Source organism: Budorcas taxicolor, chromosome 19 (assembly GCF_023091745.1).
Source record: "Budorcas taxicolor isolate Tak-1 chromosome 19, Takin1.1, whole genome shotgun sequence".
In the NCBI taxonomy this organism is placed as follows: Eukaryota; Metazoa; Chordata; class Mammalia; order Artiodactyla; family Bovidae; genus Budorcas; species Budorcas taxicolor.
The window spans coordinates 22484353-22511294 of NC_068928.1; the positions used below are offsets into that span (position 1 = coordinate 22484353).

Consider the following 26942-nt stretch of genomic DNA (forward strand, 5'->3'; position numbering starts at 1 on the left):
TAAAGAAATCCAACTCCACCTATCACAAAGATTTTATTTCTAATTGATAAAAAAGTGGAAATATATTTAAATCACCTTGCTGTTAAGTGTGTGTACAGCAAACATGGCTCCCTTGCAGTGGCTGCCTTTGTTTACCTCTGGGTTGATATTCTGCCATGTATACAGCAGTAGCTAGACTGTTCATTTGGGTTCAAGGCAGAATACTCTTTGAATGACTGACCACGCTTGTCCTTATCATCTTAGAACTGTACTATCCACAGGAACATAAGACTAGGATGTATAAAGTCAACTTTTTAGGTATATATATCTACACACTGTGCATATGCATCTAAATATACATGTGCTTTGAGAAAGCATGGGAAGAACAAAACGTTTAACTTTTTAAATTTCCTAAATTATCTACACTGAAGTAGGGTCACTTACATAAAAAAAGGGGAAGTTATACTGAATATCTCCCCTAACATTCTAAAAACCTATTGTGTAACAGCCCACTTCTCACTTGCTTTATGAAGACCCCTACCACAGCCATATTTTCTGTGAACCCATGTGTGATTTGGTATTACCTGCTCACATCATTCCAGCTTTCCAATCATTATATAATCATTCTTCTTATATTCCCCTCAAATCATTATTTCTGGACTTCTGGAGACCCTTCAAAGTAACACCAATGATTGATCCCATTTTTATGAGTACCCACAGTGTGTATAATTGTTTATATGATTTTTCATAGGCTGTTAAGTACTACACACAACTCTGACTCCCTAAGCGTAAAAGATTCAGCTCTTTTGTGAAAAATATTCAAAGATTGCTTTCTTCAAAAGATCACCAAGCCAAACATTTGGCCATATTTTTATTTACTACATATACTATAACATATACAATACATGCTACAAAAAAAAATTTTTTTTAATTGAACTGTCAAGAAAGTGTATAGTGTTATAATACAATGGCACATGTTTCATACTTTATTTCAAATTGGTTTGCTTATCATCCATTTCAAACCTTTAATAGTGAAATGTTACTTATGGATAATTAAAATTATCTATTTGCATTATTAACAATAAACAATTCCAACAATTAATAAGAATTAACCATGTCAAATATTAGTATCCAAAAAAATGGGTTTTTGCAGAAATTATTATATAAAATATAGCAGCCAATTTCGGTTTATTTTGCTCAGTGACAATGTACATATGCACTTGAATAGGATTCTTGCATTTGCTTTTGGAAGGTACTTATAAGAAGTCCTCTGAGTTCTTAAAGTCCAACGACTGCCAAACCCAGCCAAAACCAACCCGACAACTCGTGTAATGGCTCTGGACAACCGATCACTGAGAAAGTCTTCTGATTCGGGTAGAGCTGCATGTTCCACCAAAATTACACATGATGAAGAGAGACATTACAAGCCAGTATCAAGGTCAGAGGCGAAAAAAAAACACAAACATTCAAATCAGCTGTGACAAAGCTTTTCTACAAATATTTTAGATGTCATACTTTCAGGAAAACAAGACTTAACGTGTATTGGGTTTTACAGTATCTATGCTCTAACTGAAAATTTAAGAGTCATCAGATGGAATTAAATCTAGTATTGCAAACCTGTCCATTCAACATTACTGAGCACCCACTATGTGCATAGCACTGTGCCAACATTTTAAAAGTTGAGTATTAATGTCTTTATCAAGCACTATCTTAGTGTGAGGTAAAAATATATTAAATTAGCGTCAACTCATTAGTTTGCTTGTGGTAATGTATGTAATCCTGTGCCAGCTGGCTTCCCTGTGCCATATAATGAGCTTCTGCACACCTCGCATTCCCTCTCACAAATCTGTATGCCGGCTGTGCCAGGCACGGTGCTAGTCACGGGGATATCATGATTTGGCATACATTCAATGAATGCGAATTAATCTTAACCTAGGCAAAACAACTGGAAAAATACGTTACTTTTCTAACATGAGGCCCAAAGCAAAGAACACGGTGTTTCTATTGGTCACATCACACCACAGACCAGTAAGTGCCTCTAGACTGGGAACTAAATCTGAAAAAGTTTCATACGGTAGTCTAAATAGCCTACATCATTTTGGTCTCAGAAGTCAATTCTTTGGAGCACCTGATCCTATATAAACCATTCCATACTTAAATGGCTTTGTAAACTAAACTTGAACACAAAGAAAAAGAGCCCCAAGTGAAGGCAGTTTATAACATAGTGTGCTTCAAGCACTATTCTGGCCATATGAAACAAATAATAAAGAAGTAATTCATGATTGGTTCAAACATTTTTCAAAGCACTAAAACCCTATCCCCAAACTCATGTAATCTTAACTTGATTTTTATACAAGTTGTACATAAAGCAAAGGGCAGAATTTGGCCCCCCAACCATCCATGGAATATTCTAAGTGATTGGTCCTTCCACTCCAAGTAGAAGCCAAGAATTCCAAAAAGTCCCCTGACAGAACAATGGCACTCAGGAGAACGGCATGCTGGGTCCCATGAGCCAGGAGTCCACTGAACTGCAGTAGCAATGTGAACCTACTGTGACCCCTCGAGGGATGGCAGAGAGCTGGGAGTTTGGCTGTCCACGCAGTGAATCCAATACTGGCTTAAAGCTATGCACTGAATAAAGTGCTCTGCACATCCTGCTTATCATCTGGAATGAAAATAAACGCTTATCTTGAGAATTAACCTATCTGCAGGTTTGGGGAAAAGGAATTACAAGGCTTGAAAGAATCCCAAGAAAAAGTATGAAGCATTGACTGGGAAGGAAGACAAATGCCTCTAGTAGTGTCCTCAGAATTCTCAGGATTTGAACTGTCAGAATGAGTCACACAATGGTCATGTTCCATAAATGAAAAAGCAATCCCACTGGGTACTATTCACACGTGCATGATTACTTCATGGGGTGGAAGGGAACAGTCTATTGCCATTTGACAGCATGGTTTCAGAATGAAAACCAAACCATTGAATAAATCAGGGTAAGTGGTGTGCAACACTTCTCTCCCATCCATCAATTTTCCACAGGTTGATTTGTATTGCCTGAGAAAAGGGAGGCAAGATGCCGCTCCTTTCAGATACACTCAGGCAACGGTGCTACCACCTAAAATCACCAATTCAAAAGTTAACACACAAGCCCTCCAGTTTCGTACCCTGAATATGGTAAATAAGACCAGGGATGGAGTAGTTCAGTCTAAAAAAGATCACAGGCAACAGAATGCTTATATAAACTAGACTGCTTTGACATCTGTAAGAAAACTGTATAGATGGCAATTGGAAAAAAAAAAAGATTGTTCCCATCTGTCAGCAAAACTGTTTGTTGAGCTATACTCAGCTGAAGTCCTCATCGGGATTCTGTTGATCCAGCAGACGGACATGTGTGAATGGGAAGTGACCTCGTTTGCCATTACACTCCCCTTCCCACTGACCACTCACATTAATCTTCGTAACCTTTACCAGCTCACCGACCTGCAGGAGGAGAATAAGGACAGCACTTTATTTCCAGTTATGAATGCAAGCTGAAAAACTCCATTCTCTGGTTAGCCATACCCTGCCCATGTGATTGCTCTAGGGCTGATATTACAGAAATGGCTATTTGCTGCCTCCCAAGCCCCAGCCACCAGACCAATTACTTATGGTTAATGCAGGCAAGAGGAAGAAGTGATTTTAGCAGTGCAGAGAATAACAGAGTACAGAAAATAGGAGGGATGCTAGAAAATGACACCTTTTGGAAAGTTCAAGTGTCTCTGGAGCAGCAACCCTACCTAGGATGATCTACAGGCCCTGTCTTTGTACCCACTACTCTTAGATTCCTGCCTGGTCCACACTGGCCCTCCCCTCTCTGGCATAAAGCAGTGCAATCCCCTAGCCCACTCTTATACACACATCCTGGCCTGGTGTTGCTTGTAGAGCAGAAGGCAATCAGAGGAAGCATACTTCATTTGGTCCCAGAAAATGGAAGTGTTCCCATCACCGTCCTACCAAGGCAAGGCTTTCCGCACCTTGGTACAGGCCAAGACTCCAAATTCCATCAGCTTCCCGAAAGCCTCAACCTTCTTCAGCTAGTTTTACTTGGCAGGCCACTGCCTGCCAGTCCCCACCACTATCCACCCCTAGCAGGTACTGACAGACTTTGCTGCTCCCTCAATGCCACCTGGTACCAGTTCCTTAACAGTAGGAGGACATCGTGTTTCTGCTGTTACAAAAAGTTTTCCTGTTGCAACATCAAATATTTTTGACAATCTAGGATATACCTGTATCTTACTATGAAACTTAAAAGACAAGGTGTTTGATGAATGGATTCACCCTGTAGCAAAGTATTTAACAATGGTGAGGTAAGTTCCCAAATGTCACTAAAGAGCTTTATGACTATCCTTGAATTATCAACATCTGAGTTCTGCACATGCAAGTGGTTTATAAACGTTACTGTTCATTTGGTTTCATTAATAATATTTAACTCCCATAAAGTACTATAGTGGTTTATATAAAATCATTTTCTAATAATCATATAATCCTATAAAATAGGAATTCATTTTACATATGACATTCAGAACAACTACATGTTACATCTGAAGTCACAAAGCCAGTGACAGGGCCGAGATTTGAGCCCAGAAGTATCCAGCTCCCAAGCCCATTTAATGTTCTTCCACTATATTAAGAACTTTCAAACTATGGTCCCCTAGCCCTGCAGGTTCCTTCCCTAGGAAGGCCTGTAGGCTGACTACTGGCCAAAGCCAACTCAAGTTTAGGCCAGGGCCTTCTCTTAAACCAGCCTGATCTCACTCACAGAGGAAATAGGTTACCTACTGACCTACCTACAGTTTCCTAAAGAATTATATGAAAAGCTTAGAGGCCTAAAATGGCTGCAGGAATCATTAAGATGCTGAGAAAAGGAAGAGAGAAACCATGGAATATTAGGGAGACAAGGGATAAGATACAAGGGTGAAAAAAGGCAGCAGCTTGATGGGTTGATGATGATGAAGGCTGATGGGGAAAGGTGAGGAGAGAGGAAAATGACACTGCATATCTGTCTTTGCAAACAGATCCAACTCCTATAGGCTCTAGCACCCAGGGTTCTGTTTATTACCAGCAATCTTCCGATTCAATTCCTGATATCTGAGCAGACCAACTATGACAAGCAAAAGTTTTCAGTCTTTGCAGAGGAAGATCTGAACATCACATGAGAAGTTCCTTGGTGGTAAAAACAGTCTGGAAGACTTCTTCTTATATCTCCAATTCTAGTTCTCAAGACTACCTTGCTGTTCTCGTCTTTTAAAAATTCTTACACTATTACAAGAAGTTAGCCTCTATGTAAACTCCGTAACAGATAACTATTCCTTAGTGAATTTTCCTCCTTTCTGACCTGTTAGCTACCTTGACTCCCCAACCTTCTCTCACACACACACATATAACACGTTACTGGAATTAATGCCCCTGCACTGCTAGCCCCTTGCTATGTTACAGTAAACTTTATTATAAAGTACAACGCTCTTCCCTCTCATTTTTATTATATACTCATGTTATACTCAAGTGCTATTCAGATAGCTGGACCCAGAATAAGTTCCTGACCTTAAGAAAAAAAAAAAACAAAAACCACTTAAAGGAATAGGTATGCTCATGTCAAAAATTTAAACTTCCACTCATGGGACTTCCCTGGTGGTGGTCCAGTGGTCAAGACTCTGCTTCTACTGCAGGGGCATGGGTTCGATCTCTGGTTGGGAAACTAAAATTCCACATATAGGAAAATAAATAAATAAATAACCTTGCCACACATGTTAGATTCTCCTCCAGATGAGGAGCAAGTGGCCAGTTTAAGAAGCTGGTCTGATGCCATTCCAGCTATCTGAATCCATCATTTTACTGATATTAAAAACACAACCAAGGGACATGAGAGAACATTCTGGAATGCTGAAAACATTCTATACTTTCACCTGGGTGGTTGTCACATAGGTATCTACGCATGTAAATTCACTGATCTACACACATACTTAGGATTGGTACATTCTACCAAACGATTTCATAGCTAAATAAAAAGGTGAAAAGAATGTTATGTTTCTCCAGCTTTTCTTTGTTGCTCAGTTGCTCAGTCGTGTCTGATTCTTTGCGACCCCATAGACAGCAGCATACCAGGCTTCCCTGTCCTTCACTATCTCTCAGAGCTTTTCTAGGTGTTTTGTAAAAGATGGGTCTTCAGGATACAAACTTAAGTCCACTATTCTACTTGACACCAAAACCCAGGTTTAAACACCTCTCTTTAAGACTGTCATTCTAAGAATACGATTGTTGTTACTCTTAAACATTCAGAGTGCTGTCTCAAGTCATGCCCCAAAGAGCTCTAAGCGACAGGTAGTTAAAATGTGGACCATCCACCCCCTCCATGTCATCAGTACCACAAAACCACACTAGCTTCTCCACAAGAGAGCAAAGCCTGCTGCTCTGCCCTCAGACCATTCTTCCTGCAGAGCTCTAAATGAGAAATAAGTCAGGGCTCCCGTACAGCAAGATGCTAGCAGGGAGAAGAATGGAGTGCAAGGTAGGCCTTTGGACAGCATCAGGGTCATCTCTGACACACACTCTCTTGGTTCTACCCTGCAGAGAAAGACTCAGGAAAAGCAACCATCTTCTGGAATCCAGAATCTTTTCTTTTTAGTTGATTAGGTTCTTGGCAGAAAAGTCCAAACATCAAGGGGTGAAAGAAAGGTCGTGTCATGACTCTGAAATGATTCTGATTTTTAAATAGGTAGAAGAGGAAAGCTGTAAGCATTTAATAGGTTAATTAACCTGCCCAAAGTGGCCTTGAAGTACAAATACTTCGAGGTAGACCTTATTAAAATTAAATACCTATGCATAATACCCTATGGGTTCTTTCTCCTGAAATAGTCAAAGCACATAGGGAGTCCTGGGGTCAAGAAGGCAAAAACATGACTATCTTTGAGAAAACATAAGGCCCTCGAGTTCCAACCGTCTGGAAGACAGGGTGGGTATGGAGCCTGACGCAGAGTGCAGGAGGGGATGGGGCAGCCTGGGAATACAGCACTCCACTAAGTGCAGTTCTTTCTCCAAGTCAGAAGTGACACCAGAATCTGTGGTCCTCTCCCCGTCAGGCAACAGCACTCTAAAGCAGAGTGCCCTCAGGCAAGACCAGGGAGGGTCAGGGGGAGGCACACAGGTTTGAAGCTTGGTGCACTAATGCAAAGACAAAGAAAGCGAGCCTGAGTGCCTGCCCTGGAAATGCTCCAATTTTAAGACACAAAGGAACGTACTTGCAGTGGTAACTGTCGTTCTCACATTACTGATTTCAAAATTCACGTTACAGATGGAAGAGAAAACCCTCATCTGTGCACTAACGAAAACGAAAGAACTTCTAAAGGACCCGAAGCACGACAAGGCAGTTCACCTTTCTTCTCATGAGGCAGACTCCACTAACACCTTGTAAAGGAGAGACTGGTGATTCTTTCACCACCAAGGTACTATTTTAGTGCCGAGTTAGTTCCTTGTCTCTCAACCCTATACCACACCCTCAGGAGTAAGTCTGCAAGTAAATCATGGCATCATCTGTAAAGAGGACTGAATGTAGTTACTTTATTTCCCTCACTCCCAGGGAACTTAATGAACACTCACCTTTACCAGTGAGTTCCGGGACAATTAGAAAAAATATGCCGTCCAAATGGCATCAATTTTTGGTGTTCCCTAAATAGGAGACACCAGAGACTGTGTGACCTCCCCTGCCGGTGCAACCCCAGGCGACTGCTTTTCTAGTTTCTATCCCTGCTATCTAACAGGAAAGGCATCAATAGTTGCCAGTGTTTCTTTGATCCAGATTTGCTGCATGATTCCTGTAAGCTCAGGGCAGGAAACACATCTAACTCACTTTATGTACATAAAGCCAGGGAAACCAAGTACTGAGACAGACTAAAAGGATCTTGTTTTCAAATACTTTCAAACACACCAAGAACACATTTCAAGATTTGACTGAAGGAGGGAAAAAGGTAAGAAAACTACAACAATCTAAGACAGGGGTCAGCAAACTAGGTGGCCCGTGAGCCACGTCCAGCTTGCTGCCTGTTTCTGTGAACAGTTCTGCTCTAACACAGCAAGCTCAGGTGCTGTTTGTCTATGGCTGCTTTCTCGCTACAGTGGCAAACTGACAGAGGCTGCATGGCCTGCAAAGTCCTTTACAGAAAAAGCCTGCAGATCCCTGATCTGAGGAATAGGTAATATTTAGGGCCCATCTAAAATCTCTAAAATCAGTGAAGACAAGTGAGGCCAATTCAGTCTTAATGATTCACTTGCCTCAGAGATGGACTGAAATGCACATGGCTCATATTCGTGGATCATTGCAGATCTTTGAGATTTAACTCGTAGGTACGCTTCCTGATGTCAAGCAAAAGCACCACACTGAAGACAGGTGTTACCCTGATTGTAGTCCAAGTCCAAAAAGATTTTTCCGTAGCTCAACAACTGATAGTAACTGAAACTAAGTTCCCCATCTTCTTGATGAGAGGTACATAGAACAGGTACATTTTAGCTCAACTTAAGGAATTTTCTAAGAACTAGTACAGTCAACAGGACCAGAGGTTCCCAAACTGAAGAGTCAGAGGCACTGCAGCAAATTCTGAGGGGTCCCACCAAGTATTTTATATTTTTGAGGGAAACAGCAATACCTGACGTCTGTTATGATGCCATGTGAACTACTAACTCAAAACAGTTAACAATTTTGATATCAGATTACACTACATCCCTTTCAAAGATGTCATGTCTTTGCAAAGCTGGGCTTTGGCAATTGCTATGATAAAAATCAAGTACCTTATGAAAAAACAGGTGTGGAACAGGAAATGAAGGTGGCAATGTTCCATATGATCCCAAGGTTTGAGAAACTTTGCTATTTAATGGGGGGTTATGTAACTGAAACTATTTTATTAAAATGAAAATACTTTCTTTCAATTATGTTTATTATTTTTTCAAGTGGGTATGAAGTTATTATATATATAGCCAAGACCTGTCATGCAGTTCTTACACTTCCTAATCTCATTTTTTCTCTCTGGAACAAAGGGGAAATTAAGATCTTCACTTCACTTTTCCATATATAGGTCAAAAGGCCTAAATAACTTAAGGTTTCAGAGCTCTACATGGGGAGATGTAGAGTTAATATGGTCACTGCTGCATATAATCAGGGACCCATGGAACTTTACATCTTCCCTATCTGCAACCAGAAGAACAGGTTCACACCTAAGTCCACCTGAAAAGCTCCTTGGTTACTCAGAAGTCTTATCTATCAAAGGCAAGAGGCCAGGCTGAATCAGAAAATGGAAGTTACATGATAGTACATTCCAAGATAATGTGATTGTTCTGGACAGTCTACAGAGGCATGAAATAAACTTTAACACCTGCAATTTACAAGATAAGATTCATCACTATTCCAGCTCCCAAGGAGCCATGACTCATGAAACCAAAACCAATCAAATAGAAATCTCAGATCAAATCTAAGACCAAAAAAGTAAGTGGTGCCTCTGCACCGTTCTAGTGCTACTTCCAGTGTTTCTCCTTCAAAATACATGTTCAAAATCTGTCTTTATTAGAAGCTCCAGGATGGAACAGATGGTGTCTTCCTGGTTCAGTTACATTCCCCCAGAGTTACAGTGAACCAAGGAATACACTTACTTTGGTTGTTTGCTAGAATTAATGCCTTCTTTCCAACAACCTTCATTCCTACTAGAGAAATCTGATGGGTGGGAAAAGAGGAAGTAGTCGTTGACTTATATTCTACTGGAGGACTCTGGTCACAGAAAATATACCATGCAGGAAACATCCATCTGTAAGGGGAGGACAGGTGGATCCTGAACATACTCTTTAAGTACAGAAACCCTTCCTTCAAAAAAAAAAACCTTAGAGAGACACCGATATATAACAGTAAAAACAAAGCTGCTTTGATTGAAGAGAGGTAACCCAGAGCGTTTCATCCTCAGCTACCTTCTGGGAAATACTAGGAGTCTGAACCCTTATTATACCTGGGGTTCTGTCCACTTCTAAAATGCAATGATTTCAACATCAATTTCAAGTTAGCCATGAAACTTCACTAAAATGTGCCTAGCTTGTCTACAGATCTAAACCTATGATAGGTCAACTACAGCAACGAATTTTTTTCTCATCTGAATGCGAAGGTCAGAAAGTCAGAGCTTCCTAATCTTATCTCCTGGCTTCGTCTCCACAGGGGACTAGGCATCAGCTTCTATGGAAAACCAGAAATAGGAAAGGAATGCTGTCTCCCTGCACGGAGAGTACACGTGAGGACACGCTGCCAGTTACACCACACAAAACTGATGGGAGGGCAGCATCACCACTACGAAAGAGCAAGTGCCACAGATGCGATCTGGGCATGGCTGAAAAGGCCACTGTAGATCTGGATTCCTCCTATCTCCAACTAGTTTAAACAACCCATTCGATCCATCTCTTATTTTTTTTCAATAAATGAATAGGGGTATCTAAGGTCTTTTCTAGCTTTAGATTTCTGTGATGCTAAACTTACATGATGTTTTCTTAAGTACATAAGGTGTTTTTAAAGTTATTATTTGGGGTATTTGTTCTAATGTGAAAGAGGCTATCGTCATCAGTCAACACATGTGGCTCCAAACTAATACCCAACCAAAAAAGGAAACTTAGTGACATCATAAAGCACTCTTCTACTTTAGTCTTTATTTCACAAGATTTAGGTTTCACAGTAGGAGACCAGCTCAACCATTTTGGAGCACTAAAGCCTCTAATTAAGGCAAGCATCGTTGGGGCAAACAATTCTGGGAATTCCCTGATGGTCCAGTGGTTAGGACTCGGCATTTTCACTGCCGTGGGCCCAGGTTCAATCCCTGGTTAGGAAACTGCTGCTGCTGCTGCTGCTGCTAAGTCGCTTCAGTCATGTCCGACCCTGTGAGACCCCACAGACGGCAGCCCACCAGGCTCTCCTGTCCCTGGGACCCTCAAGGCAAGAACACTGGAGTGGGTTGCCATTTCCTTCTCCAATGCATGAAAGTGAAAAGTGAAAGTGAAGTCACTCAGTCGTGTCGACTCTTAGATCCTGGAAACTGCTCAGTGAGGTCAAAACCAAACCAAACCAAACCAATTCTCTTTGAGAAAGGAATTGCAAATGGAAGCAAAATTAATGTGGTAACTATTTTCTCCTGGGTGCTAGCTAGCCATTCCCACACTCCAGCCCGGCTAACAGGGCCTGCAATAAGCGTCCAGAGTCACAGCTGTCACGGGCACGGCACCATCTTGGCTGCTGCCGTCATATGAACTTAAATGGAAACATGAAGCTAGAAACTTGTTTTCCTTATCCTCCAAATTCTAAGTGGGAAAAGGTAGTGTGACCTAGACAACATATAATTCCTTTCTCATCAAAAGCAGGACACAATACTTTTCAGTCACAACATGATCTCAAAATATACACATTTTAAAAGCACACATTTTTTTCAGTCAAACCTGTAGACCTAACCCTTCTTTGCACCCACTCTTCAGAATGCAAACGAAAAATTTTAAATCCAGTAATATCAGACTATTTCAAATAAATTTCAGCTCACTGTACAGCCTTTTACTTAGGCAACTCCCACTCCTCACTGTATAAGCATGATCCAAAGGAGTTTAGAGATTTCCATTTACAAAAATATATTAATACTTTAGCCCCTTCTCTGCTAACCTGCACCCCTGAGTAACTTCAGCCTATGCTCATGAAATTTAGCTACTTGCTTAAAGTTATCATATCTGAAAGGCTCTGAAAGACAGGAAAGCATGCCACTTCTAGCTTTTATGCTGAACCACTATCTCTGCATAACTCAGAAAGAAAGGGAGGGAAGGAGGGAAGAAGAAAGAGAGGAGGTAAGAAACAAAGCTGTGAGCACTAAAGATGAGAATAAACAATGTGATGGCTGGCCAGAGGAGATGGGCTACCGAGGATAACTATTCACCAGTAAAGGTAAAAATTTACTCCTCAGGAGGAACTGGCTTCTCGAGGATAAAATGCAGCAAACAACAAAGACCAAGTAAATCTGCTGCTTCCTGGAATTGATGCTTTTGGTTATCTATCTCATTATACCTATACAATCAGTCATGGTAAGAAACCCCAAGCCCCCTAAAGTAAAAACACATTTCTATAAGAAAATTCATTTAAGTATTTTGATAGAGACCACTTATACTCAAATTTGTGGAGCCCACTTATTTTAGATAAACAGAAAGAAACAGATTAGAATGTAGATGAAAAAAAATATTTTAGGTTAATTCCTGTGAATTCAGGTAGTGTTATTAAAGAAGTCAAAGTATGGTTTAGTAAATCAATCAGAACATTCAGTTATACAGTTTTAAGCTTACTCATTCCAAAATAGGTTTTCTATAAAAAAGAGAAAACCCAACATTAAGTGCCAAGATCAGTACTTAACGGTAAAAGTACCATTCAACATCTATAACAATGTTACAATGCCGCTGCTTATATTCAGCATTCCTACAAAGCTCAAAGAGGTCTGAAAGGGAGACCCTGTAGCAGATCTCTTCTTTCTACATTTTGCACATTATGTACCTCCAAAGCCAAGGCTGTCTTGTCGTAGGCATTAGGGACTCGCTTCTGGATTACCCTGGCATAAATGGGCCCATTCTGGAGGTTAGGGAGCGGAGTGTTGACGCTGGGTTGGGCATAGGGCCCAGGCTCCGGCCCACCCAGTGGCTGTGGGTGGGAACCCTCCTGGTTACCTCCAATCAGAGCCGATACTGAGGCGGAGGCAGGTCTATACTTCTCCACGTAAGGGACTGGAATCATCCCTCTCTTGCCTTCGCTGTCCTCCGCATTCCACCACTGCTCTTCAGGCTTATCCCGGATTCTCAGGATGTCTCCTTTCTTAAAGGGAAGATCTTCTTCATCATTCCCATTAAAGTCAAAGAGGGCTCGTACATACTCTGCCTCTTCCTGCCTGATAATCACTCCACTACCCTGCCTGGATCTGGAAACTGGTTCTATCAACGTTGTAGTGTCCAAATAGTGTATTTTGTAGAATTCCAGTAGAGCAGGCAATGAATCAAATTCTTGATCTCCTATTCGGAGTCTGGAGGGACTCACCCCTAAAAAAAAAAAACAGAGCAGGGCATTATTGAAAGATATACTGGAGATGAAATGCAGATTTTAAGCATCTCCCCGCACATATTTACTCAATATTTAACCAGAAAGAGAAGGAAAAAAATAATCTAAATAACCCCTTCTCCTAACAGTAAACTAAAATCATACTTTGTAGCTCAAATGTTCCCTGGGAAGAAGGTGAGCGATCACTACCTGCAGCAGAGAAGAGACAGAGGCTGAGAGAGCAACCACGCCCGTCATGACAAGCTCACATATCGGACCAAAGACAGAGCACCATGGAAACTTCTTGTTCATTCTCCCAAACGTTCCATGGCTATTCCAGTTGCAGAGTACAAGGGTTCAAGGCTGTGTTAGTCTTCTTTTTCTTTTCAACCTCAGGAAATGTAGCAACCTCTCCGTTTTCATAGGTCCCAGCAGCTATCCCAACAAGAGGTGGGATATTTTATTCTCAATTTTTCACTATGCAAACAATGCTTTTATGAGTGCTTTTATTAATGAACATTTTTTATTACCTCCTTAGGATAAACGTCTTAAAATGCAACTGCTGGATCAAAGGGTAAGAACACCAAGATTTATGTTGCCTGTCGTCCAAAAAGTTTTATGATTTTACACTCACACCAGTGGATTATGAGTTCCCATTTCCCCCATGTCCTTGCCAGAACAGCAAGGATGTCTCTTCTTAAATATCATCTTTGATTGTTTGATGTTTTTCACATTTATTGAATATTTGTACTTGTTTTGTGAGAATTACTTGTTCGAGTTCTTTGTTAAAGAGAGGGCCTAAACTACCCTCACCACTCCTATTAAAACCAGTCAGTCAAAACAAAAACCTAGCCAATCCATCTAAAAACCCTTTGCTGTTAACGCTGTGAAACAGGAACACTGCGGTAGCCCAGCTGTCTAAATTGCTTCGCCACTCTAAAAAATGAGACCAAATTATTTTGTCCCGTGTTAGACAACACTCTGTCCAGATAGACCAGAAAAAGTACATTTAAAATTCTCTACTGGGGAGAGGTGAAGTGATAAACTTTGGAGGTTAACCAAAAGTCCTCAATACAGAATGTATACTCGTGACTTCTTTCCACCCATATGAAACAAAGGCCGAGACACAATGTAGAGGACAGATGCACATTTCTTACATTGCAAAAGTCCATCTGTGGAATTCATGGCTATAAACTAAAACGAGTTAATAGCCCACAGTCAGTAATGTTGGCTGTCTCTCTGACTCAAGATGTTGAAATACATGCTCATACCCAGGATTGTCCATCTATGGCAAACACTCCTCAGACACCAGCAGAATGCAACCCCAATAGCTCCAAGTGCAGAACTGGTGACTGGAGAGATGACTTTGGTTATGACCATACCGGAGCACAGTGGTGCTACATTCTGGAGTTTCTCTTCTCTAAAGCTCAAAACTGATGGGTAATAATTCCTATTCCAGCCTGGTAAACAAGGAAGACGCACGGCTACCTCATCTATCACCTCTAGGCTACAGTGATCCTTCAGGCCTGTGGAACTATGTGAAGGACAGAGTCAGTGTGAGCTCCAAGAAGACCGACTTTGTACTGCCTGGTCAAGAAAGCCTAAAGGGCGGAGTGGTAGGGAGAACCTTCGAGAACCTGGCTTAGAAAATTGTCCTGGTGACACCTAGGAATAAAAGTTCCCTTTCTAGAATTTACCCAACAATACGCCAAGGTACAAATGCCAATATGGCTTTCACTAGTCACCCTTTAGGGACCGTGTTCATTAATAATGAACGTAACTCTCAAGTAAGGAAAAGTTACATGAAAATCTGTCCCCAGGTTTGAGAAACTCACAGCATAGCTGCGCATACAAAGGCAAACACAGTGTGGCTGGTGAGCAAGGAGCATAGCAGCATGTTTCAGGAAGAATTTTTCTCCCCTGGCATTCACTTCCAATTGGGGATGTACTCTTACAAAAATCAGTGGCAACAAGCAGCTATGTTTTAAGATAGAACAAAATTACTATAAAAGAATAGCTCTTTTCATTCCTGAATGGTTCTTTCTTTCCTTCCTTCGTTTTGCCACATTGGGAAACTTGCGAGATCTCAGTTCTCTGACAAGGAATTGAACCAAGATCCCAGCAGCAAAAGCCTGGAGTCCTAACCACTGAACCACCAGAGAACTCCCTCTTTTCCTATTCTAATGACATAATAATTATTCCATAGAGAAATACCTGTTTTTGTGTACCGCTGCAGCAGTTACATGTTATGTATATATATACGGGGCAATCAAGCTTCACGAGATGAGGGGGAACAAAATATACATACATAAGTTCCAGATAAGCCCAAACCTCACCACAGCTATGTGCTCCGGCTCCTTTTCCCTAGTTCATCTCTTTCCAACCACAAACAGCTAAAGCCAGGAAATAGAAGAGCGGGAAAGGAAGGAGACAGTCAGTCAGTTTAGAGAACAGAACCAACAGCAGAGTTCTCAGAGCTGGGACTTGGAAAACCTCACTGACTTGTTCTCCATCAAACCTGTGCTGGATTCTAAATGTGCAGTTATGAACATAGTCAGAAATCAGAATCAAGGCAGTCAGAGCTATCTTTTAACCAACAGAGCTGTACACGCTCAACTCATCACTTCCAAGCATGTCCGCCCTCAGGTTACAACAGTGTTTACAATCCCCTGAGAGTTTTATGAAGAACACCCAAGAGCTCTGGGGGCTAAACAGGCCAAGGCACTTCTGGCATGGGCATCGCCACAGTGACTCCATTATCAGTCTCCTAATCTCACACTTCCTCTCCTTTCCTCTTTCCTAAATTCTCATTCCCTCTCTTCTTTCTCCACTGCCTATGGTATTTATAGAGATTCCTTCAAAGCTCTTACCATCTGTCCACTACAAAAGACTAACAAGGCCACTGACTTCATTTGAGAAAGTATCCTGAAAAAGCTCTAAAAATGGTGGATATCAGCATGTGACTTTGCAGATTCAGACTTACAAAGTTTGAAGAATTCAGGCTGTGGTATTTCTAGCTATCTGAATTGTTATTTAACTTCTCACAGGGATCTATATAATAATAATTTCTATCTAATAATAAGAAGTTCCTAAAAGTAGCTGGTATATTATAGATGCCCAATGAAAGGCCAATCAGCTTAATATACAACCCCCCTCCCCACAAACCTCTGAACACCTCTGTAAATTTTCAATTCTTCCCAAAGAAGATTCCACAGAATCTCAAGATGCTTCTCAAAAAGTTCTGTGGTCAGACTGGTTTGAAAAAACCACTGTCCAATACCTGCCTGTCTAGAGTCATAATTTCACATGAACATACGGAAGGCTTAGAGAAGTCTGGCGATAAATAAACGCACTTTCTTTTACTACGGATTTTTTTGGGGGGCAAGGTCTAAAATTTTTAAGTAACTCACTACAGAACTCCTCACAGAACCACTGAATATCTTTAACTCATTAAAGAGTAAATCATGAGGACCAGGTTTGAGAACTACAAGGATGAGCCAAACAAATGAAATAAATGCTGGATGTTCAAAAAGGCAGTAGTGGATAAGAGGCAGTCCCCTAGGATCTCCAGAAGTGGCCTGGCCCAGCACCACCTTGAAGAGGCAGCACAATCATCACCCTAGCATCTGCCTCCACCCCCAAAATGAGACAAGTTTCTATGTTCCCCTCACCCACTAGGGCCAACAGGTAGGAGGTTCTGGGCTGAGCAGGCAATGGAAGCCATCGTCGTTTCCACACACTGGCTCCAAGGCTCCTTCATACTTCCTGATGCACCCCCACCCAGCACTTACTCCTTCAGACATGCTGTGAGCCTCTCAAAGCTGAGAATTGTTTTCCATTCTGCTTCAGTTTTTCCCTCTCCACCACATCTGTTAATATACCTAATGCTAGTTCCATTCCTAAGCATTTAATATACTAAAACTCATTTAACCCTTGAAATAACCCTGTCAGTACTATTTCCCCTCTTTCACTGATGAGGAAACTGAGGCAGAGAGAAGTTAAAGAACTTGTCTATGGTTATATGAGCAGTAAGCAGAAGATAAGGAAGGTTCAACGGAGAAGGCAATGACACCCCACTCCAGTACTCTTGCCTGGAAAATCCCATGGATGGAGGAGCCTGGTAGGCTGTAGTCCATGGGGTTGCTAAGAGTTGGACACAACTAAGCGACTTCCCTTTCACTTTTCACTTTTATGCCTTGGAGAAGGAAATGGCAACCCACTCCAGTTTTCTTGCCTGGAGAATCCCAGGGACAGAGGAGCCTGGTGGGCTTCCATCTATGGGGTTGCGCAGACTCGGACACAACTGAAGTGACTTAGCAGCAGCAAGGAAGATTCAAACCCAGACTTCAGAACACAAGCTGTTAACTATTCTCCCAACTCATATTTACTGTTTTATCGACTGTTTATTGGACAAGGTCTAGTAAAACCTCACGTTCAAGAGGTAAAAACTAGTGGATCAATCAAGGATTGCAAAGTCTTCCCAAGAGGTACCCCTGACAGAGTGTGACCAGTAGGCTTGATCAAGCCCTGCCCTATGGCCCCGGGGCACAGTCAGGGGACCTCCAGACAAGGCAGCACTGGCAGCCTATGGGAGCTAAACCCAAGTTAAAACAAGCTGGCTGGAAAAAGTGGAGAATATCTGGTCTATTGTGTTCATATACCTCTAAAATGTATATCTGAGCCATTCTGTACAAATTCATCCTATGCATTATGTCCACAAAATACATCATATAATCCTAAACAAAAAGCTCAGTTCCCATATTTAATCTGCCAGATAAGGTTACTAAACACCTCATCAGTGACTCTAGACAGCAGCTGCATACCGCCTGAGTGCTGAAGCCAGTCTCCTGTCACCCTTTCCTTTGGTCTTTATCTAGGCCATGCCAAGCGGCACGCAGGATCTCAGTTCCCCAACCAGGGGTCAAATCCATGCCCCCTACAGTGGAAGCGCGGAAGTCCCTCCTTTCAGTCTATGAACAGAACCTGGGGCCCAGAACAGACGCAAGTGTTGAGGCTTCAAAGTGCACTGCTGGGATCTCAAAAGTAAACTGGCTTTGACAGAAAGCAGTGCAGTGTAACCGTGTCAGCTCTCAGGCCACAATTCCTAGGTGCAATTCTGGCTCAGTCGCTTACAAGCTGTGTGACTTTGGGGCACTTTACTGTATCTCTGACTCTCAGTTTCCTCATCTATAAAATGGAAATAGTTTAATAAGTGGAGGTCACAGTACTTTCCTCACTGGACTGTTATAGACAGTAAATGAGACAAGGCATATAATGTACTCAGCAAAGTGCCTGGCACAGAATAACCAGTCAATAAATGGCAGCTATTAATATTGTATATGCCTCTCTAAAATTCAAGAAATTCTTCTGTGTGGCTTCAAAAGAAAAGAGCTTCATGGGGGGAGGGGGAGAACAAAGATTAAGTAATCTTTATAAAGACAGCAACTGAATCAACTGTCCTATGCAGAAAATAGGGTACACGGCAGAAACAAAAAGGACCACAATGGCGATGAACTTTCCACACCCCAGCCACAAACTCTGGCAATCCTCACTTTCTCTCTGGGGCCAAAGATCAGAATTCATATCTGTTACGAAAAGGTGGAGCTCAACATTAAGGTAACAGCTGAGATTAAAGTTATTAACACCAAGACGTGGGGAAAGCTCAAACAAAGCTGTGTGTTAGTCAGGTCGCATCCAACTCTTTGCAACCCCATGGACTGTAGCCCGCCAGACTCCTCAGTCCATGGGATTCTCCAGGCAAGAATACTGGACTGGTTTGCCATTTCCTTCTCCCAGGGATCTTCCCCACCCAGGGACTGAACCTAGGTTCTCCTGCACTGCAGGCAGATTCTTTACCATCTGAGCCACCAGCAAAGCCCCTGCTGCTATTTCCAAATTTTTCAACCAACAAAACACACAGAAGGTTGGGAACTTGAGTTTCAGTGACTGTTTGACATCATGTCACTGCACAGTAATGCAAAAACCCAGACATCATGAAGGTGGTAAAAAGTAGAAAATGTTTGGTTTAGAGTAAACACATTCCCACCTCATGTTATAATGCTATTAAACCAACCAGACTGAGAAAGACCTAGAATAATTTGTAAGCTTTATGATCCCTATGCTTTTTTAATTGGTATGTGTTAACAAGAGATTATCCCATTTCATTTCTGGTCAGAGAGAATAACCCTAAATTAGGACTCTCCTAAAAGAGCAAGTCTGCAAAGGCTGGTTCCGGAGTCTCTTAATTCAGGTGAGATTGGCCTGAATCTAGTCTCACGTGGTCAGGATTAAACTGCTTCCACCTGGAACAGCGAGGTGGCACTAAGACTCTCCGTACTGTTACACAGACAACAGTAACCTCAGAATTACTCTGTATACCACAAATCTCAAGTACCAAGTGCACAAAACCCCGTAACAACTCCAGTGGCCTGGGTGACTGTCATATCTCAACCTTTAGCAAGGAAGATCCAGTGCAGATCATTTAAACTTTCAAGAGAGTCACTTCAGTGGGATCTGTTTTCAACATCTAGAAGACTCAAGCCACAGCCCTCAACTTACTGAACAAGGAGAGGCCCTGGAGGACAAACAAGACTGATAACGTTCGAGTCCAGGGAAAAATGAACTTCCATTCACTTTCAGGGAAGGGACTGTTTCCACTGGCTTATTTCTGAATTATTTCCTGAAATATAAAAATAAAAATCTTTCCTCCACTGATTGCTTTGAAAACTATAACCCCCCTCATTGTGGAGAACAGTCTCTGGAAGCTCAGATCTCTTGGACACAGTCAGCCGGACATCAGCTTATTCAGGGTTGGTTACAGAGGCTTTTCTTCTATAACCAAGGCACTTAGCTCACCACCTTCATCCTCCGCGGGGGAAGAGGAAGGTAAAAGTATTTTGGAAAAATGCCCAAGAAAGGAAAAAGCTGACCGGTTTCCTGAGGGTGTCTCCATCCCTCTCGGCCAGTATGTGGTGACTTCCTACCAAAGGCCACCAGGGGAGTATGGCCAAACCCGGCTTTCCAACACTGCAGGAAACGTTTCAAGCCTAAAAAGCCACTTGTAGGATTATCGGATTCATTCCCGGCACCGCTGCCAAGTGATGCCCCGCAGTGCCAACATCCTTCTCAGCTCTTTGTCCCCACGTTGCCCGGCTCTGCTCGGGCGCTAGCCCCACCCTGGGGCCGAGGCAGTTCCCCTTCCCCTGGGCTGTCCTCCCAAGTCACACCCAGAGGCCTGGGTCAGCGGCTCCTCCTCCCCCACACACTCGCGCTGGTCCGTGGGAGCGAGCCCCGGCAGAAGCTGCGCCCCGGCCACGCTCACTCCAGCCCTCTGCCCACGTCCTTCGTGGGGGTCAGCTCTCGAGGCGCAGCCAGCCAGGCTGGGGAGTTCCGCGGCCCTCACCCCCGCCCCGGGCCTCCCGTCCCGTCCGTCCCTCACCGGGCGGAGGCTGGGCGGGCGACGGTGGCACCGGCGGGCGCGGGCCGCTGCTGTTGATGATGTAGTGGGAGACGCGCGAGTTCTCGGAGACGCTGAGCACATAGTCCCCGGGGCTAGTGCTCGAGTCCCGCACCAGGAACACCCCGTGCCGCTGGCCCTGCAACAGCGCCACCGCCTCCTGCCGACTCAGCCGCCCCCAGTACCAGCTACTCCGCTCCTCCGAGTCGAAGTTGCCCGCCATGGCCGCCTCCGTGCCTACACGCTGGGCCGCCGCCGCCGCCGCCGCGCGCGCCCCTCCAGCCCCGGCCCCCGCCGCCCAGCGGACCGGCTCGGGTCTCAGCCTCACAGCAGCGCCCGAAATGGCGGCGGCGGCCGCGGGCCTTCCCCACCGGAAATGACGTGCTCCTGGCCCCCGGAAGGATGCCGGGAAGGGGACCACCGCCCGCCATTGGGAGAAGGGCAAGTGACAGATCCTGAGCGCACTGCGCATGCGGCCTCTTGGGCGTCGCCGCCTGGCTGGGACTGGGACTGCAGAGGGTGAAGGGGAGTCCAGGACCGAGGGGCGGGGCTTCAGCTACCAGTAGGCTGTTGGCGACGCGGTTCTTTGCTCCTCCAGGTTTCAAGTTACTGGAAGGCCCAGGCTTCTAGGCAGCGACTAGGGTACAGAATTAGAGCAAAAAAGGTGATGTGGCCCCAGGCCCTGTGTTTCCTGAGATTGTCTTTTTCTGATGGTTCCTCCAGCTTCTCCCCACGCCTGCTGAAGTTCTTGTTTTCACTGATTCATTCAGCAAACAGTTGACACCACATTTGCCCTGAGGGTGCAAAGGTCATCAAGGGTGAGCCCTTCCCTCACCGAATTCTCAGACCAGTGGGAGAAACCAGGAAACAGTCTATGCGGAAGGCGTGCCAACTGATACGATGGGGAAGGGGCAAGGGGCTCTAGGAACACATAGCAGAGCCCCCTAATCCATTCTGTAGGGGAATCCAGGAGGGCTTGCACTGAATATTGAATGGCAATCAGGGAAGAGCATTCAAGACAAAGGGGACAGAGTGTGCCAAGCCAGGTGGGAGTATGGAGTTCTCTCTGTTTAGGCTCTCAAGACACCTACCCAGATTCTCTAAACTCTAACTGTGGCCATGGGTAGCCTCTGCTCTCCCTGCTGTCAGGACCATTTATACCTTTACATCCCGTATCTATTTTTGTATTCCTGTGACAGCCTGCTCACTGGTGTTCTATAGTCTTGCTGCCCCTAATTGTATAGCACACATCTGCCAGTTTGCACTTTCTCATTTATAGCTCTGAGTCAGCTGCTATTCTGTATAAAACTTTTAACAACCTCCAGGTGTTAGAACTCCCCATTTACCTCACAGCATACAACCAAGCCACCATCTCATCTTCACCACTTCTACATGAACCTTGTGTTTCTTCTCTCTGGAATGCCCCTCCACTCCTTTTGGGATCTCAGTGACAAAAGTCTCCCCTTTCCTGACCATCACATCCCTCCCTCTCTGTATGTACAGCCCTATTTCCTTATTATCTTTATTATGGTTCTTAACCACTGTACCGTAATCTTTCATTTACAAGTCTGTATGCCATGGTAGATCTCAAAGGCCAAGCATCTACTGTAGGAGGCACTCCATAATCATTTCATAATAACAGCTAACATTTATTCAGGAAATACTACCTGCCAGGCATAGTGCTAACTGCCCTTAGATGGATCATTTCATTTAATCCTATCAACAACCTTATGGATTGGTCCCATTTAACCAATGAAGCTGAAATGATGCTGAAGCTGAAACTCCAGTACTTTGGCCACCTCATGCGAAGAGTTGACTCATTGGAAAAGACTCTGATGCTGGGAGGGATTGGGGGCAGGAGAAAGGGACGACCGAGGATGAGATGGCTGGATGGCATCATGGACTCGATGGACATGAGTCTGAGTGAACTCCGGGAGATGATGATGAACGGGGAGGCCTGGCGAGCTGCGATTCATGGGGTCGCAAAGAGTCAGACATGACTGAGCAACTGAACTGAACTGAACCAATGAAGCTCAGAGGGGTTAGGTGACTTGTCCAGAGATAGATAGCTGCTGTTGGGATCTGGGATTCAAATCCTGGAAGGAGACGAGAGCTATGATCACTCTGCTGTGTCCTCAGACTTCTGAGGATAGGAAAGGCAGGAGATGGGTGGGGAGAGCAGAGGAAGGATGGCAGAAACAAACATTTTTTAAAAATCAGTCAGCCCTGGGTTTTATGGTCTTCTATGAATAACACACCTCTTTCAGACCCAATTCACATGCCCCTGGGCCTGCTCTGGGAAGGGGTGGAGAGCAAGGGCATCTTCCCTGCTGTGGGTGACTCATCAGGACCCTGGCTTAGTCACAGCATGTCACCACAAGCCAGCAGAAGAAGCCAGGCCAGGGTGAAGTCTGGTCCTTTGGGAAGAGAAGTGCCTGCTTTTCATTTCCCCAGGATGACTGGCCTTTGGGGCAGGACCTTACCATGGACTGCCATGGGGGTCTGAAGCAGTGCCTCTAAGCCCCCTTTCTAGCACACATGGCATGACAAAACAAAATACCTTAAAAGAGAGAAAAAGAAAGAGGAGATGAAAAGAAAGAGGGAGGGAGGAGAGAACAAATCATAACTAAGCTGAAAAACAGGCAAGGATATTGGTAAGGAGGGGATGAAAAAGTGAAAGTGTTAGTCGCTCTTTGGAACCACATGGATTGTAGCCCGCCAGGCTTCTCTGTCCATGGAATTCTTCAGGCAAGAATACTGGTGTGGGTAGCCATTCCCTTCTCCAGGGGAACTTCCTAACCCAGGAAATGAACACGGATCTCCTGCACTGCACGCAGGTTCTTTACCGTCTGAGCCACCAGGAAAGGAAAGGATGCCTAGCACCAGGCAGCCGTTAAGTGTATTCTGCCTCGGATCACAGAGAACCTACAAATTCAGAGGCCAGCGAGGTGGGAGCGGGAGTGGCCTTGGGACAAAAAAAGGGCAAACGCTACTGCCCTTCCCTCCTTTCTCTTCTCCTCCTCCTCCTCCTCTCCCCTTCATTCAGAAAGATTTACAGCTAAGGTGGTGGCTTTTGCCCCTTGATAAGTCTGAGATCTGCCCTACAAAGAATGTAAAGAATGTGACCTTCATGTGCAAGAAGATGCTCCCGGAGTTGCCTGAAGGAGCAGCAGAGATGAAAGGGGAAAAGAAAGAGAAGGCTTCCCTAGTTCAAGAGAAAACCACATCAAGGTCCTCTCCACTCTCTCCCCTCTAACCGAAGAAAGGCGTTCCTGGGAATTCCCTGGCTATCCAGTGGTTTGGACTCTGTATTTTCACTGCGGAGAAAGGCACTATTTTAGCAAAGGTCCAGGAGCAGGGGTTCAAGGATCTATTTGCCTGCCTGTGTCTGTGTCTCCTAAAGTCATGAGAGTTGCCTCATACAGCTGTGCAAGTTGTGCCCTGCACAATTCAAGGGTACTATATAAAATGAAACCCTCCCGAGTTGGGTTACTCACTCACTTTTCCTTTAAAAAAAAAGTATTCCTGTGACAAAAATTGCTATATACAGAGAAAATGGCAGTATCACCTTGAAAAATGTGTATGAGAGAAAGGGAGAGACAAAGTTTGGTATATGTATAGGCACCATTTGTACCGGTGGGAAAATACATTTCTGCCTAGTTCTCATCCACGGATGGAGACAAGAAGAGAGAAAGGAGACAGAAAAACTCCCAAGTCTCGAGAAAAAAAAAAAAATCCCAAGTCTCTGCTGGAGTTTTTGGATTATGAAGAAGAGAGATTCCCCACCGCTCACCCCCTACCAGTTGGTAGCCCTTAGTTTTGCAAAGACAAGGATCTGTCTTAAGCTGTGCAGGTAGGATCTAGAGGCAGCTCTGCGGAGGAAAGTCAAAGGACTGCAAGGCAGGGGGAGGGGAGGAGGGCGTGCTGGGACCAAGGCAGGAGGCGGGACCTTCCTTTTGCTGTTGAGTCACCTAGTTGTGTCCGTCTCCTTGCAACCCCATGGGCTACCTACAGCATGCCAGGCTACCCTATCCTTCACCATCTCCTGGAGTTTGCTCATTCTCACGTCCATCGAGTTGGTGATGCCATCCAACCATCTCGTACTCTCTCGTGCCTTCTCCTCCTGCCCTCAGTCTTTCCCAGCATCAGGGTCTTTTCCAATGAGTCAGCTCTTCACATCAGGTGACCAAAGGATTGGAGCTTCAGCTTCAGCATCAGTCTTTCCAATGAACACCCAGGACTGATCTCCTTTAGGATGGACTGGTTGGATCTCCTTGCAGACCAAGGGACTCTCAAGAGTCTTCTCCAGCACCACAGTTGGGAGCTTCCTAGAGAGGTCAGTGAGATGTTCCCGGGGGCGACGACATGCTTTGGGGCTTTTGAGACTCATTCATCTGCTTTGCTTCAATGTAAGTCCCTCTGATCGTCCCACCCTTTAAAAGAGCTGCTCACACAGATACCTTTGCAGGGAGAAATCAAGGTGTCTGGAGTTCCCTGGCGGGCCAGTGGTTAGAGCTCTGTGCCTCCAGTGCAGAAAACTGGGATCCTGCATGCTATGTGACATGGCCAAAAAAAATAAAGAGAGAGAGGGAGAGGGTGCCATCTTCCTTGTCTCCATCTTCATGGAGCTGAGAAAAATCGCGAACATCTGAAGCAGGTGAGATGCAAGTGTGCCTGACTTCTCTTCTGCTCTTCTCCTCCTGCCCACTCCTTTCTGGCCCCACTAACCTTTCTCTTCCCCCTTGCTTTGATTTGCTGTTCTCTTTACCCAGACGTCCGTGGTCATTCCCTCAGAGATCTCCTTCCTTGGTCTCTGGTCCCACGTTGCTTCATCACGGAGACCTTCCCTCACTCGCCCATCCGACACTGCAGACTGCCTACCCCACTTTCCCTCTCCCCCTTCTCTGCTTTGTTTTCCTTGTGCTCACCTTCTCATTATACAGATTTGTTTCATGCATTGTCCTCTCTTCCCTAATATGTGTAAGCTCCATAGGAGCAAGAATTTTGGTCTTTTTGCTCTTGTTGTATCTCAAGCGCCTGGCCGAATGCCTGGCATGTAGGCCTTATGTGAATGTTAGTTGAATGACGAAATGACTGAAAGGAGAGTCCAGGGGAGGCACTTGTTCAGAGTCAGATTTAGCTTCCTGTAATTGGCAGGTGTCTCCTGGCAAGCACTGCCCTTCCCGCAGGAGGTGAGCTGGGGGTGCACAATGTTTTTGGTTACCTCTCAAAAGGATAGGTCTGTGGCTGCCTCTGGACTGGGTCGGTGACCTCACTCTCCCATGTGCTTCCGCTTGCTAGAGGAAGGCATGTGGTTACAGTTGTAAAGCTGGTAATTGCACCTATCCGATGATTGCTTATCTTATCTGTCTGCTCCTTGGTGTCAGCTTCTCAGGGCACGGTTCCTACTGACAAGAATGGACAAATGATTGTGGTGCTTTCATTTTTCTGTAACTTATTTGTGGGATGGCGTCTCAAATCTAGGTGTGGTCACAGGATGGTGTGAACCCTGATACAAAATTAGTTCAGTTAGGTTCAGTCGTTCAGTTGTGTCTGACTCTTTGCTACCCCATGAACTGCAGCATGCCAGGCTTCCCTGTCCATCACCAACTCCCAGAGCTTGCTCAAACTCTTGTCCATTGAGTTGATGATGCGATCCAACCATCTCATCTTCTGTCGTCCCCTTCTCCTCCTGCCTTCAATCTTTCCCAGCATCAGGGTCTTTTCAAATGTGTCGGTTCTTCCCATCAGGTGGCCAAAGTACTGAACTTTCAGCTTCAACATCAGTCCTTCCAATGAATATTCAGTACTGAATATTCCTTTAGGACTGACTGGTTCGATCTCCTTGCAGTCCAAGGGACTCTCAGGAGTCTTCAGCACCACAGTTCAAAAGCATTAGTTCTTTGGCGCTCAACTTTCTTTATAGTCCAACTCTCACATTCATACAAGACTACTGAAAAAAACGTAGCTTTGACTAGATGGACCTTTGTTGGCAAAGTAATGTCTCTGCTTTTGAGTATGCTATCTAGGTTGGTCATAGCTTTTCTTCCAAGGAGCAAGCGTCTTTTGACTTCGTGGCTAAAGTCACCATCTGCAGTGATTTTGGAGCCCCCAAAAATAAAGTCTCTCACTGTTTCCATTGTTTCTCCATCTCTTTGCCATGGAGTGATGGGACCAGATGCCATGATCTTAGTTTTTTATTTTTATTCCCAAATTTCAGCCATTTATTTTTGTTTCATCTTTTAATTCCTATGGGGTTCATCAACTCTTTTTCAGTAATGTTCTGACAAAGACCAATTTACATTAACTATAGTTATATACAGCATATCAAGGGAGTACACAGGAAAATCAGAACACAAGACTTCATCAGCTAAACAGAGTTCAAGTTTGCTCTTATGAAGACAT

At 44.1% G+C, this 26942-nt stretch overlaps 1 protein-coding gene and 1 non-coding gene across 3 annotated transcripts; one reads left to right on the forward strand and one right to left on the reverse strand.

Moving 5' to 3' along the window:
* Positions 1–1101: 1101 nt before the first annotated feature.
* On the reverse strand, positions 1102–20760 carry CRK (CRK proto-oncogene, adaptor protein). Of its 2 annotated transcripts, none has more exons than XM_052657815.1 (3): positions 20520–20760; positions 12548–13083; positions 1102–3456 (listed from the first exon to the last, which is right to left on the reverse strand). In XM_052657815.1, exons 1-3 carry the CDS (start codon positions 20758–20760, stop codon positions 3319–3321), a joined length of 915 nt encoding a protein of 304 aa, XP_052513775.1. In that variant the 3' UTR covers positions 1102–3318. The 2 variants fall into 2 exon arrangements, with proteins under 2 accessions (XP_052513775.1, XP_052513776.1); XM_052657816.1 differs by having other exon boundaries at positions 3331–3456; positions 12718–13083.
* Positions 10787–10859, forward strand: TRNAE-UUC (transfer RNA glutamic acid (anticodon UUC)). The gene has a single exon. It is a non-coding gene; the product is annotated as a tRNA-Glu (tRNA).
* Positions 20761–26942: the final 6182 nt, after the last annotated feature.